At 38.5% G+C, this 16,046-nt stretch overlaps 1 protein-coding gene across 1 annotated transcript in view; it reads left to right on the top strand.

Annotated features, from left to right (window-relative positions):
* The window catches only part of LOC134656994 (nucleoporin 88), a 183,431-nt gene that overhangs the window by 110,305 nt on the left and 57,080 nt on the right, over nucleotides 1-16,046 (top strand). The window contains exon 2 of the mRNA XM_063512559.1: nucleotides 4,620-4,789. Coding sequence (XP_063368629.1) covers nucleotides 4,620-4,789 — 170 coding nt within the window. The remainder of the gene's footprint in view (nucleotides 1-4,619; nucleotides 4,790-16,046) is intronic.

Genomic DNA, 16,046 nt, shown 5'->3' with positions numbered 1-16,046 from the left:
TTTTAACGCAGTTTTTGGTTTCACCATACGAAGTAGGAAGAAATGTACTTACTCAGGGGTCGTCATGGTGGGTGATTTTTGATGTATTGATAACAAATGTCTTCCTATGGCTCCTGTTGAACCACCATGGCACGAAAACTCGTTATTTGCCCGGTCATTGCACAAAGAGCAATTGTCACCGGATCTGGCAAAGTTCCACACCCAACTTCTTCTCATTTTTTTAACAAAAATTAACAGTAAAGAACAAAACAAAAACTATTAATAAAACAACAAAACGGTACGATTAACGTAGATAGACTTTAGTATCCAACTGACCAATAGGCGAACTGGAGTCTAACTAAAGTTCTATGAGATACTTTTTAAATCTTAGGCATAGATATTATTCATTGTTTGCTGTCTCTGTCACTAGTAAAATGCTTTTTACAGCCGCGCGGCAACAAAACAATAGAATAATCCTACCCGAAAGATTAGTTGTTGTATTTTTTTGTAGATGTGTCTAGCTTATCACAAAGAGATAAGACCAAAAGCACCAACGCATGTTGTAAAAACAACACGTTCTATTGAATAAAACTTCTGCACTTTGTTTATTATCTATGTCATGTATTTTGTTTTTCACACGATATGGCAATTTAAAATACTTAATCTCATTTTGTTAGTACCCCGTTCGTGGTAGTTTCAGTTATGCTTACTATCTACTTTTGTCTTAGTTAGATAATCATTTAGGTCGTTAAATATTAAATTATAAATATAGATTTCATTGCTATACGTATAAAATGCATGTACCTACCTAGACTTAACAAATATGGAGTGCCCTAACAGGGTGTCATTGTATGTACCTACCATCCTCAAATTATAACAGCTGATGTATAATGAGCATGACTATAGATGACAATACAACAAAGAATAGGTTTACTTTCATTATCAAAAAATTACATCAATGAGGAAAATTATATAAATGAACTCAACGGTACCTAAGTTATTGTTAATTTTAATTTAATTAGAGTAAAACAAAACATATGAATTATTGAAACAAAGTCTACTTTATTATTGACATTACCAATCAATAACACGTTAAACTGCAAAGTAATCGAACTTTCATAATCTCTCTTATATTCCACCGTATCTCTTCATAGCACGAATCTCTGCTACACGAAAATGAACGGTTGAACCCGCGGGTAAATAAGATCCGTTCTTTCGTGTACCCGTGTACCCGTGTACACGGGTACACGGGTACCCGTGTAAACGTTTCTGGATCCGGGCGGGTTCGTGTAGTTCGGGTTCTTAGTACCGCCGGGCTTAAGAACACGGGTACCCGTGTCAGCGTGTAACACGTGTATCGGGAGCTCTAATATGTACTCATGACGACATACATGTAGTGGACAAGATAAAACAAACACGATAAGATACTGGCCCAGTGACGCTTGATATTCTGCTGGAGACAATTTTAAACAAGAGAGAAAATCAAATCTGGAAAAATTGTTGAATCTGAATCGAGCTCCTAGTACGTGTAAAGAGATTACGATCGGAAATTACCGCAATTTCCGCAAAAAAATCCATCGTTGCCCGGAAACTTCCGAAAAGAATTCCGTTGGACCAAAACAAAACTCTAAATTAAACATCAATCGAAAAAAGTAAATTGCTCGCCGCTCCTCCGATAGAAGCAACTATCTCGCTCGGAAATATGATTAAGAAACTTTTTTAATCAATAAGATGAACAAAAAGGCAGAGGAAGCTGCTCCGCCGTTTTTTAGGGTTCCGTACCACAAGGGTAAAAACGGGACCCTATTACTAACTGTCCTACTACTGTCCGTCTGTCTGTCACCAGGGAATATCTCATTAACCGTGATAGACATTTGAGATTTTCACAGATGATGTTTTTCTGTTGCCGCTATAACAGCTAAAACTAATAACAGAATAAAATAAATATTTAAGGGCCACTTGCACCATCCACTAACCCGGGTTAACCAGTTAAACCTGGAGTATCATGGTACAATTTGACACTGGGTTAACAGTTTAACCGGTTAACCCCAGGTTAGTGGGATGGTGCAAGGGGCGCTAAGTGGGGCTCCCATACAACCAACGTTACTTTTTTGCCGTTTCTTGCGTAATGGTACGGAACCCTCGGTGCGCGAGTCCGACTCGCTCTTGGCCGGTTTTTTAGCCTTATTTCTCATTACGCGCCGCCTCAGCTTCCTCTTACGTCATAGTTATAATCATTTATCGTTTGATGGCCGGGCTTCGCTGTTAGGCCGGGAAATTGAAAAAGTTGATCGTCAAGTGTGAGGTAAGTGGGATGGGAGTGATGGCTGTTCTGGTTTCGCATTTAGATTATCGACTAATAGCGTTGAAACGCGCTAATCATCTCAATATTATATTAATCGTTTTGACTTAAGTATTTGTAAGAAGGTTATAAAACCTAAATTAACCAATTGAGGCTTGTACAATTTTATGATAATTATTAGAGATGCACCGGATATCCGGTTACTATCCGGCCGATATTGTAGTATCCGGCCGGATACCGGATAGTAAAATTAACACATTTTGGGGTAAATAAAAAATGGATTCTAAAAAACAGTCACGGTCATAATGCTAACGACACAGTAGATAGAAATGAATACGTAACCAATGTCACACAATACACTTATTTGTTTACACAAAAATACGCGCGCGCACTTGTAACTATAAACTAACTTACTACGTAATGACATGATAAAACTCGTTACGATCCTAGAAATGTGTCCGCGCGAACGTTAACTACGAAACAGGTCGAAACCTACAAGACGCGCACCTGCAAAACTCAAAATATAGGTATAGTTCCGCCGGCCGAATATCCGGCGGGCGGATACCGGATATTCACCTGTGTCCAGGCCGGATATCCGGTATCCGGCCAAACAACTATCCGTTGCATCTCTAATAATTATGTGACATATAACCAGGAATACCATTCTAATTGATTTACGTTTTATATCTAAGCTTATTTGTTTGAGGTTTTTCTGAAGTTTATATATATTACTAATATTATATATGTACCTATTGTACCTACTAATCAACTATGATATCAGGCAGGAATTGAACCCATATTCAGAGTAGCATACAGAAATTACAACAATGTTTACCGTGTTTTCCCAATGACGTATAGGACTCTCTATCTTCCTGGGCTAGGGTTGCCTGACGTCAAAAAATCCCTGACGTCTGGATTTTTAGTCCTTTGTCAGGATTGCGGAAGGACTTGGCGCGCGACAGGTTTTTTTTTGGAAGAAACTTACCACTAGAAGCTTGCTAAGAGTTTGGGGTTGAACAGAGGAAACGGAAGCTTATGCTATGGTGGCGAAGTAAGGGGCTAGTTAGTGGTCCACGAAAGGTTTTGAAAAAAGGGATGTAATGGGTGTTTTTATATTTTACCGTGGTAGCGAGAGGATTTTTGGACAAATAGCCACCAAGGACTTTTAGGACGATGTCCCGACTTTTGTTAGTATATTCCATTTTTTCACGTGGTAGCCCTGGGTTCACAATTCAAATTAGTCCACCCAAATTCCTAATCAAAGGTAAAATGCGGCTCACATGCAGCAGCATAACTCGCAATAAATACGGGCGCGTTATTGCAAGTACAGTTGCAATTGCAATATAAATTAGCGGGCCTTAGTAACTTCGGCGCGTAATGGGCCGGAAAGATTCGGACTGTTAGAATAGCAGTTGTTTAGGATTGGTGGCTTTAGATACACGAGTTATGATCCTAGTGAACTGTACGAGCTAAATCTAGTGGGATCGTGTGGCTAAATTGCACTGGCCGCATCTGACGAGTTGGTTAACAAACGGACGGTTAGAAGACTATTGTCAACTTTTCCGTACAAAAATGTTGACGCGAACACATTTAAATATGATTAATGACGCATAGTGCAACCACCCCGAATCGTACATTGTCTTGTTTAAAAATATACAATACAATACAAATCCTCTTTATTGCACAACCTCAATAAAACGTTTACAGAGAAACCAAATTAAATACTATACTTAAATATAAAATATTAGTAATATTTCAAGTAATATTATAAGGTGGGGACAGTGGCTCGGAAAAAATTGCCGGGTACAGTGGATCACTCAACCTAATTCCAACATGAGACAGGTAGCTTCCCTGCTAATACATCAGAAACATGCAGTAATCGAACAACTTCAATTGGACGAGCAATGGTTATTCTAACACGTAAGAATGCTACAGTGTATATCGATTTTTTGGCGACTGAGCCACTGTTTGCGTAGAGGCACTGTTCACGCCTTGACCCTAATATTTTCTTTCTTAGTTATCTATTATGCGATAATACGAAAGAGAGTTGCCTCGTTGCTCTGCAGAGTGCGTGCCAGCTCCAACCCCATCCTGACTACTGTAGCGGGCCGATACGACTCACCTATAATGCGGCATTTTGAGTGTGTCATAACCGCTACTAGGTGATAGATTAAGTTATTGCTGTCTGTGTATGTTGTAAATCGCTTTCTGTTTTTGTTCCACTAACACTTAGTTTTTAATCTTAATTGTTACTAACCATTATGGGCCATTGTTCTCTTTTAAATAAATAAATTGAATTGAATTAACTCTTACTGACCTAATAAATTTCTCTTTACAGAAACTCTGCCTTCTCTCAGCGCCGCAGTACACAGTGGAACGCATCACCACCAGCGGCTGCGGCAGTCGCGTCTGCGTGTGGGGCTCCCGAGGAGTCACCGTGGTGGAGCTGCCTTCCAGATGGGGCAGAGGGGGCCTGTTCGATGATGGCAGTCAGACAGTGCTGTGCAAGTAAGTGCTAAGAATGTTTGTCATCATCATCATATCAACCCTTTATCGCCCACTGCTGAACATAGGCCTCTAGTACGCCACTTGTCCCGGTCCTGAGCTAATCTCATCCAGAAGTGACCCGCAATCTGCCGGAAGAAATTTATAATGTAACTTTTCATTTACACTGATCATCGCACCAGGGTGCGTAGCCAACGTGCCAATCGTTTACGTCGAAATAAGGGTTAACACAACCTCCAAAGCCTAACGTCAAACAAGATTATGCATCATAATAAACCCAATTAATAAAGCCTCTTTCATAACGGCAGATAGGTTGGCGAGGCACGTAAGCGTGTATTTTCTACTATCACGGTAAATTTTGTTACCTATTAAGCTCCTCGAAGCGGCTATAATGCTAGCCTGAGGTAGCGATTAAGGCATAGATTAGGGCAGACGTTTTTGGAGACGCGACAGAAGAAAAGAGTAGGTATTTTTTTGCGAATGCAGCAGAAGGCCTCGGCCTCTGGTCAGCGCCGTATGCTACGTACGAGGGGTGTTCAAAATATTCTCGGTATGAGAATGAAAACAAACAAGTACGAAAAGTTTGATATTTTTATTTTTCAATATACTCCCCCCCTATGTTCATACACTTAAAAGATCGATCAATTATTTTTTTTAATCCTGCATAAAAATATTTTTTATCTTTGGTGTAAAAATGCTCCTCCACTGCCGCCTTCCATGCTTCATCATCGGAAAATTTATTTCCACGCAGATCCTTTTTAAGATTGGGGAACAAAAAGAAGTCGCTGGGGGCTAAGTCCGGACTATACGGTGGGTGAGTAACAGTTTCAAACCCACATTCAACAATAGCTGCCTTGGCAATATGAGCAGTATGGACGGGGGCGTTGTCATGCAGAAGCATAACACCTTTGGTTAACTTTCCTCGCCTCTTTTCTTTGATTGCATCCTTTAATTGACGTAGAATGTTAGCGTAGTACTGTCCTGTGATATTTACACCTTTTTCTTTATAATCGATCAGTAATACTCCTTCACAATCCCAAAATATCGTGGCCATGACCTTGCCAGCTGAAGGGATGACCTTGAACTTCTTGGGATGAGCTGAACCCTTAATGTGCCACTGCATGGACTCTTGTTTACTCTCTGGGTCATAATGATGAACCCAGGTTTCATCTCCAGTAACTATTCTTTGCAGCACCTCATCAGGATTTTCACCGCACAGGTCAATAAAATCGGAACAACAAGCTACACGCATGTCTTTTTGAAGCCGAGTCAGCATTCGCGGAACCCATCTTGCACTTACTTTTGACATATTAAGATGGTCATGGATAATATCATGTACGGTACCAATAGAGAGATTGGTTACTTGTGCTATAGATTTTACCTTCACTCGACCATCTTCCAATATAAGTTTTTCCACTTTATCAATATTTTCTTGTGAAGTAGCTACTACAGGCCGGCCAGGTCTAGGGTCGTCTTCAACACTCTCCCTTCCACGTTTAAACTCGCTTGACCACTTTTGAATGGTAGATAAAGAAGGAGCAGACTCACGGTAAACACAATCCATTTCCTCTTTTATGGTTTTTTGATTTTTACCCTGTTTTGTCAAGAATTTTATCACGCATCGATGTTCTAATTTAGTTAACATTGTCAATTCCCACATGATGTTCATGTTTGTTCAGCAATTGCAGAAAAACAAAAGAACATCTCGGTTCGAATTATACTTTTTTTTAATGTCAATGAATAAACCTTAGCGGCCAGTAACGAAAGAAATTTTAGAAGAGGTTGTAAGATATCAATACCGAGAATATTTTGAACGCCCCTCGTATTTACAGCATCAGTTTTTATGGAATGTCACTGTCTCTCCATACAATGTGACGATGTACTTACGCAGAATGCGGTATCAACTGAAGACCAAGGGCTAAGAATCAGTTCAGTAATAAAAACAATGCACAGTTTACGCAGCAAAGTGTAATTAATAATTTCACGAAGGATGGCATATACGTAATATGAGATAATATATAAATCGTGTAACTATTATTATTTTACAACGATGGCGTCGCCGCAATGAGCGACTTATTTGTGTATATCGTGGATTCACTCGCCTTTATGTTTTTTTACACACAAGTGAACCGATTTTACCTCTAGATTAATATCAACTATGTTGTACCTCTCGTGAGAGCATGGTCGCTTTTGTGAACTTAGTCTTGTATCCACACAGATGCATCTTCCTCTTAGGCACTAACCTATATTCTTACCACATCTCTACTCTCCCCCTCCCGCGCCCAAGTCACCACTCTTTTGTACATGTTATTAGGCGGCTATATCTCCCGATTTGCATATTTCGGCAGTAAAATTAATTCGAAGATTTGCCCGCATCCGCGATCCAGACATCTTGGGGGGTTCGGATTTGTGCATTACGGAGTTCGGGGGTGTTTCGGTTTTTGATTGAGGCTTTAGTTGTGTAATGATTTTAGAATCAGTATGTATACAATTATATTAGAAAAGAGTCAATAATATGTAATAACAGTTAGCATTGAAGACGATGCTTCTTAGGGAGCGTTGATAAATGAGTGCCTGCAGTCGTCTTGTGCCTTATTCTGGAGGTTGAGACAAAGCGTAGATTTGACTTATTAGAGGCACAGGTCCTACGACCAAATTAAATGTATACTTTTGTTAAAAAAATGTTTACACGTTGACTTGTGCTACGCTCCATTCTCGTCTCCTTGCTACGAAAACTTGTAGACAGCGAACTGCCTTCTACGAGTTTTGTAGCAGAATTGCTACGCACTCTCTTCTCGGCCTCTACCTACATACCTTGAATGCTTCATCTTTGACAGCTTTTAAGTAGATAGTATAGCTACCATGTCAGTAAATTCTTGGTATATATTTTTATTAGAGAAAAATACGCTACGCCGGTGACGTCATATTTTTTTCGCATTTTTAACACGCTTTTATTAGGTCGACCTGTATGTAACTAAATTGTAATGGAATCTTGCAAGTTAAATTTGACCCACTTCCCGGTTTCCGATTGAGCTGAAATTTTGCATGCACATGTAAGTCGGGTGACAATGCAATATTATGGTACCATCGAGCTGATCTGATGATGGAGACAGGAGGTGGCCATAGGAACTCGACCTGTATGTAACTAAATTGTAATGGAATCTTGCAAGTTCAATTTGATCCACTTCCCGGGATTGAGCTGAAATTTTGCATGCACATGTAAGTCGGGTGACAATGCAATATTATGGTACTATCGAGCTGATCTGATGATGGAGACAGGAGGTGGCCATAGGAACTCTGTGATGAAACAACGCAACCTAATTGTGTTAGGGATTTTTAGAATTGTCTCGATGAGTATTAGTTGTCTGTCGTAAGAAAAGTACAGTCAGCGATAAAAGCGTGTAACAAAAATGAAATTTTTGCCAAAAAGTTATTTTCAAAGATATGAGTTACACGGTGGCTGCACGTCTTACAAACACCATTACCCCCGTGAAACTACGTTTTGATTTCAACATCAACACAATACAATATCGAACATCAAACGTTCAAAAACAATGCCGACGTAATCAAAGGTTTGTCGCAGACATCGGACAAACAGTCCTGAGCAAACAGGGGTCACAAGTTTGTCCCATCAACTCTAACTAAACTATCATATACCTTATTGCAAAGAGCTAAGGTCTACCTGTGGTCAGTTTTCTTCTCTATTGTTCCAAGTGGAGGATTCTTTCATCTTCTAAGAAAAGGATGTATATCATAAGGAAAGATCGGGACTTGTGCCCTTTAGAGTGGAACTAATCAAATATATACAACTTAACAGTGAGTGACCCTGAACATGTTAGGAACGCGGGAGAAAGCTATTTTATTGATACAAGAGATTCTCACCTATGTTGTTGTGGACAGAAGAAATAAACACTGTGAAACTCCCGTAACACTCGAAACAGAAAAATGTATGAAAAGGTAATATGACAATAAATGATCCGTTGATTACGAGTAACGTCATTCAAGTAAGTCCCAGAGCCCAATTCATCAGGTTTTAACAACTTGTTACAAGTTTGATCTTATTTTGATACAACCTTGAAGATCGCTCACTCTGATTGGTGTATGCGAAATGCAGTGAAAATCGTGCGTGAGATGCGCGCCAATCACTAAGACGATCGGTAAGGTCGTATCAAAACCATTTCAAATCCATGACCAAATTAACGATTTATCTATCTATCTATCTATCCATGACGAGTTAAATCTGAATCGGAATCCCAGTTGTTTACCGGTCTGCCATCAGAGCCCTAAGGTGGTCACCCTTTTATGTCTTTCATGGTGACTGGTAATTCGGTATCTAACACATAAGTATGTAAGCGCAGGAGTGACGCTGAATAGACGATAAAATGACAACCATCATATCCACACAGTTCATAAAATTATAAATTCTACCAATAAATCGCGACAGCATTAAGAATTCACGGCTAACGCAGCCAACTTGCTTTTAATACAACACGTTGCAGCGCTAAGATTCATAAGGTAATGCGGCCCGCGATAACGGGTTATCAAAGAAATACGCCGCCGGGTGCGCGTACACACAACGACACAAGGCTCTGGCACTAAATGATACCTAGATTTTTCGAATGTGTAAAGGAAAGGCCTTCCAGCCGGTTCGGCGTGGATTTTGACCTGACTAAAGTTGCGCTGGTTCAAATGGCCTCAATGGCAAATCAACACCCTTTTCGTATGAAAGATGTAAAAACAGAAAAATATAAAATAAATAGATATGGTCCCTACACTCACCCCCAGTATCGTGGTGCAGGTATCCGCAATATTCAGCTACAAACTTGGTCACAAACTCCGCAGTTCCTAAAGAACTAATATTATCTTTCTTTTCGTGAAAAATTGTCCGCACCGCACGTTTTCTCAATTGACAGATTTTTTTCTTTTGTTTTTTCTTCTTGCCTTTCCCCAAACGACATAATACATATATACAAAGAGGTGGGAATTAATGAGGTGATATACTTAATGGCATTAAAAACTAAACAGAATGCTTAATGACTAATAATAACGAGAGATCACAAGTAGGTTTAAAAATGCCGCGTAAAAGCAGCCAAAACCATGCAACCCTATGTTCATCCCCTTATTGATTGGATTTCAAAAATTCGAACTCGATCTCATATGTAGAACCAAAGAGACTAGAGTATATAGAGAGTTACTGTCATGGTAAATTATGTATGTCTAGTTAACCTGACATTGTGCAATTTGTTTTAAAGTAAACTTTGCTTATTATGTTATCAATAATAGAAAATGTAATTAAGAATAAGTGTTAATTTAATCTTATCTGTACCTACAATGTTTTGACGTGTAATGTATCCGTGCATATACGAAATAAAGAAATATGAAATATGAAAATATGAAATATCTAGCCATAGTACATTTACTGCCATCTTTCGACGGAAGATTAAAACTGTTAGAACGCCATTTGACTTTGATCCTTATTATTTCACTGATATGTGTCAATTTGTTAAATGTCAAAAATTAACGCCATCTCAACGGTTTACACTGTACGACGTCCGTCATTGGCTATATGAGCCGACTGTTTTATATTAACTGTAAGTACGTTCGATTAATCAATTTACTGGCTAATTTGGTTGGTTTGGTTTGGTAATGACAAATTATTGTAAGATTCATCATCGTCATCATATCAGCCTTTTATCGCCCACTGCTGAGCATAGGCCTCTCTTCGAGTACGCCACTTATCCCGGTCCTGAGCCAATCTCATCCAGAAGTGACTTGCAATCTTCCAAATATCGTCCACCCAACAAGCCAGGCACTCCTTTCGTCTGAAAGTGGCCACCACTCCGTTAACATTTTGGCCCAAGATTATGGAGGTGACAGGAATTTATAATAAACAAGTCGAGCGTAAAGCATTATGTGCGATTGCCAAGTCATTATACATATTACAAATTAAAGATATCTTATTGATACGGTTTTAACACCCCCTGGCACTGATTAAAATAACCGACTTGGTTTCACATTACATCTCAAAACTTTTTTGTAGTAAAAGCGTTGCGAGACTTGCACCTTTTTACATGTAATGTTTTTGATCGGATAAACTTTACATTTTACTAAAAAATAAAATGCTAGTTAAACAAAATGGCGCTCAAAATGTACGCGCACAGTTAAAGTCAAATCCCCGCAGCAGACGGCCAAGTTCCCGAAACATCTTAGCATAATTACCGTAAGGGTGTTTATTGCTAATATTAGTTGTGCGGATTAATACTGAGCGCGACTATTATCGCCGAAGACAGCCCGGATTATAACAATGGCGCTTTAGTTCTTATAATGAAGCCGTTTAACGACGGGCGCTAATAAGCGTAGGTAAGTATACACTTATGTACTTACTTATGCTAGTACTCTTATGAGTAGGTACTAGCATGCAGGCTTCTACGAGAGCGAATCTAAAAAGGAGCCCACTGATTAACAGTCCGCCGGACGGTACCGGCCTGTCAGAACAAAAAGTTGACAGTTCCGAACAACTGACAGGCCGATACCGTCCGGCGGACTGTTAATCATCGGGCCCCTTTAGATTAATTCTCGTAGAGAATCTTAATATGTAGTGTGCTGGTATCTGAGCGATAACTTGTGCGGTGTCCGAAGAGAACGTCTTTGGTGCAAAGTCGGCTCGTACCAATAAGGTTTTGGGGACTTCATCCTGTTGGTCTTCTACGGAGTAATTACAAGGTGATAATTTTAATTATAATATAACGAACATTGCCTCTCACCCATCTAATCACCCAAATTGATTAGTGTTTAGTACAAGTTTAAACATTTTCTACTAAACGTAAGTACTGTCTCGGACAATCGATGTTCGAAATGTGACTTAGGTTATATCTCACTGTTTTCAATTTTTTGGTTGAGTTAAATGTAATGCCCGTGTTACAACAACGCTAACAACATTTAATTAGGTACTTTTTTAAAATAAAAAATTAAAAAATTAAATAAAAATTTTTTTTTGTGAAAATTATCTATGCCATTTCGTTTTCTTAAACGTACTAACCCCTAAGTTAACGGAATTCAATAGGTAAATACTCGATGTATTTACCATCCACTCAATATCTTACACAAACAAAACACAGACCAGTTCTAATTTCAAATCGAAAAACGAATCTCCATTGAATTTGCACTCATTAAATGCTTACATTCCTCAACACTCCTGTAATTACAGTGCATAACGACTGTTCCCCTTCAAACCTCTTATTCCTTTCAACTACTCCATAGTATTTACTACCTTATTCAGTAGATGATACGGCTCACAATTCATTGAAGTACAAAATACACATATGAGCTTGTAAAAGTTTACAGGGCATCGAGTTTTTTACCTTGCTATCCCTCCCTACTCAACATAATTATCTTTAATACCCCCCATTCTGAGTTATCCAGCTTGCTTTACTATCTTTGTATTCTTTATACCCTGCTTCTAGTGAATGAAGTATTTTTAGAGACTTGATTTGTTATTAGAAAGCAGGTATACCTAACAGTAATTTCACTTGAAAAATCGTCAGATAATAGAATTTATATCAAAATCTTAACTTCACGTCAAAATTTGTTTTCTAAACCATTGTATATCAAAACTAAAACCTTAAACCAAAGCTCGTCTCAAGCTATATTCCACAGACATCTTACTGATTGAAAACCACGGCATATCTTTATTTACATGTAAATGGAGTATGTAGCCGTTTTCGCTCTTGAAACTACCAATAGAATCACTTCATTTACCTACCCTCGCTCAGCGCAGCTCTAGTCGGTAATTTTATAATGGTTCTTAACAAACATCGTTCACTACGCATCCTCGCACATCTCTGGTGGAAACGCAGCCTAAGTATATCATACACTTATCTTTTTAAACATCAACTAGTACCAATATGTCCCTCATCCACAAAAGCCCACTCAACATCGAGATACTTAATGGCATTAAAAACTAAACAGAATGCTTAATGACTAATAATAACGAGAGATCACAAGTAGGTTTAAAAATGCCGCGTAAAAGCAGCCAAAACCATGCAACCCTATGTTCATCCCCTTATTGATTGGATTTCAAAAATTCGAACTCGATCTCATATGTAGAACCAAAGAGACTAGAGTATATAGAGAGTTACTGTCATGGTAAATTATGTATGTCTAGTTAACCTGACATTGTATAATTTGTTTTAAAGTAAACTTTGCTCATTATGTTATCAATAATAGAAAATGTAATTAAGAATAAGTGTTAATTTAATCTTATCTGTACCTACAATGTTTTGACGTGTAATGTATCCGTGCATATACGAAATAAAGAAATATGAAATATGAAAATATGAAATATCTAGCCATAGTACATTTACTGCCATCTTTCGACGGAAGATTAAAACTGTTAGAACGCCATTTGACTTTGATCCTTATTATTTCACTGATATGTGTCAATTTGTTAAATGTCAAAAATTAACGCCATCTCAACGGTTTACACTGTACGACGTCCGTCATTGGCTATATGAGCCGACTGTTTTATATTAAGTGTAAGTACGTTCGATTAATCAATTTACTGGCTAATTTGGTTGGTTTGGTTTGGTAATGACAAATTGTTGTAAGATTCATCATCGTCATCATATCAGCCTTTTATCGCCCACTGCTGAGCATAGGCCTCTCTTCGAGTACGCCACTTATCCCGGTCCTGAGCCAATCTCATCCAGAAGTGACTTGCAATCTTCCAAATATCGTCCACCCAACAAGCCAGGCACTCCTTTCGTCTGAAAGTGGCCACCACTCCGTTAACATTTTGGCCCAAGATTATGGAGGTGACAGGAATTTATAATAAACAAGTCGAGCGTAAAGCATTATGTGCGATTGCCAAGTCATTATACATATTACAAATTAAAGATATCTTATTGATACGGTTTTAACACCCCCTGGCACTGATTAAAATAACCGACTTGGTTTCACATTACATCTCAAAACTTTTTTGTAGTAAAAGCGTTGCGAGACTTGCACCTTTTTACATGTAATGTTTTTGATCGGATAAACTTTACATTTTACTAAAAAATAAAATGCTAGTTAAACAAAATGGCGCTCAAAATGTACGCGCACAGTTAAAGTCAAATCCCCGCAGCAGACGGCCAAGTTCCCGAAACATCTTAGCATAATTACCGTAAGGGTGTTTATTGCTAATATTAGTTGTGCGGATTAATACTGAGCGCGACTATTATCGCCGAAGACAGCCCGGATTATAACAATGGCGCTTTAGTTCTTATAATGAAGCCGTTTAACGACGGGCGCTAATAAGCGTAGGTAAGTATACACTTATGTACTTACTTATGCTAGTACTCTTATGAGTAGGTACTAGCATGCAGGCTTCTACGAGAGCGAATCTAAAAAGGGGCCCACTGATTAACAGTCCGCCGGACGGTACCGGCCTGTCAGAACAAAAAGTTGACAGTTCCGAACAACTGACAGGCCGATACCGTCCGGCGGACTGTTAATCATCGGGCCCCTTTAGATTAATTCTCGTAGAGAATCTTAATATGTAGTGTGCTGGTATCTGAGCGATAACTTGTGCGGTGTCCGAAGAGAACGTCTTTGGTGCAAAGTCGGCTCGTACCAATAAGGTTTTGGGGACTTCATCCTGTTGGTCTTCTACGGAGTAATTACAAGGTGATAATTTTAATTATAATATAACGAACATTGCCTCTCACCCATCTAATCACCCAAATTGATTAGTGTTTAGTACAAGTTTAAACATTTTCTACTAAACGTAAGTACTGTCTCGGATAATCGATGTTCGAAATGTGACTTAGGTTATATGTCACTGTTTTCAATTTTTTGGTTGAGTTAAATGTAATGCCCGTGTTACAACAACGCTAACAACATTTACTTAGGTACTTTTTTAAAATAAAAAATTAAAAAATTAAATAAAATATTTTTTTTTGTGAAAATTATCTATGCCATTTGGTTTTCTTAAACGTACTAACCCCTAAGTTAACGGAATTCAATAGGTAAATACACGATGTATTTACCATCCACTCAATATCTTACACAAACAAAACACAGACCAGTTCTAATTTCAAATCGAAAAACGAATCTCCATTGAATTTGCACTCATTAAATGCTTACATTCCTCAACACTCCTGTAATTACAGTGCATAACGACTGTTCCCCTTAAAACCTCTTATTCCTTTCAACTACTCCATAGCATTTACTACCTTATTCAGTAGATGATACGGCTCACAATTCATTGAAGTACAAAATACACATATGAGCTTGTAAAAGTTTACAGGGCATCGAGTTTTTTACCTTGCTATCCCTCCCTACTCAACATAATTATCTTTAATACCCCCCATTCTGAGTTATCCAGCTTGCTTTACTATCTTTGTATTCTTTATACCCTGCTTCTAGTGAATGAAGTATTTTTAGAGACTTGATTTGTTATTAGAAAGCAGGTATACCTAACAGTAATTTCACTTGAAAAATCGTCAGATAATAGAATTTATATCAAAATCTTAACTTCACGTCAAAATTTGTTTTCTAAACCATTGTATATCAAAACTAAAACCTTAAACCAAAGCTCGTCTCAAGCTATATTCCACAGACATCTTACTGATTGAAAACCACGGCATATCTTTATTTACATGTAAATGGAGTATGTAGCCGTTTTCGCTCTTGAAACTACCAATAGAATCACTTCATTTACCTACCCTCGCTCAGCGCAGCTCTAGTCGGTAATTTTATAATGGTTCTTAACAAACATCGTTCACTACGCATCCTCGCACATCTCTGGTGGAAACGCAGCCTAAGTATATCATACACTTATCTTTTTAAATATCAACTAGTACCAATATGTCCCTCATCCACAAAAGCCCACTCAACATCGAAACACAACAAAAGGAAACGATCAATAAATAGTGATACCCCGTAATCCTTTGACCGCAACATTCCGAACCCAACCGAATCGTCCCGTAAGACTCAATTACACCGCCCTGATTTACCCGCGACACAACCAATTTGTAAACCATGTCCGATCGGAGAAAACTATACATCCTACCCGACTGCGCCAGTTACAACTCTATCCCAAAGCAACAGAATTCATTTTAGGTTCATGCTTGGAAGCGTCACCTTCCAAGTCGATCTTGTCTAGTCATGCGAGTGATGACCATCGATAACACAATCGTTTTTCAATTTTAAATCTAAAGCAACAAGGAATAAGGATGAAAATACAATGGCGCGGCTGCGACTTAGGACGGTGCAAACG

Source organism: Cydia amplana, chromosome 19 (assembly GCF_948474715.1).
Source record: "Cydia amplana chromosome 19, ilCydAmpl1.1, whole genome shotgun sequence".
In the NCBI taxonomy this organism is placed as follows: Eukaryota; Metazoa; Arthropoda; class Insecta; order Lepidoptera; family Tortricidae; genus Cydia; species Cydia amplana.
Note: the sequence above shows the minus strand (reverse complement) of the source record. Positions and strands in the feature narration are given on the sequence as shown.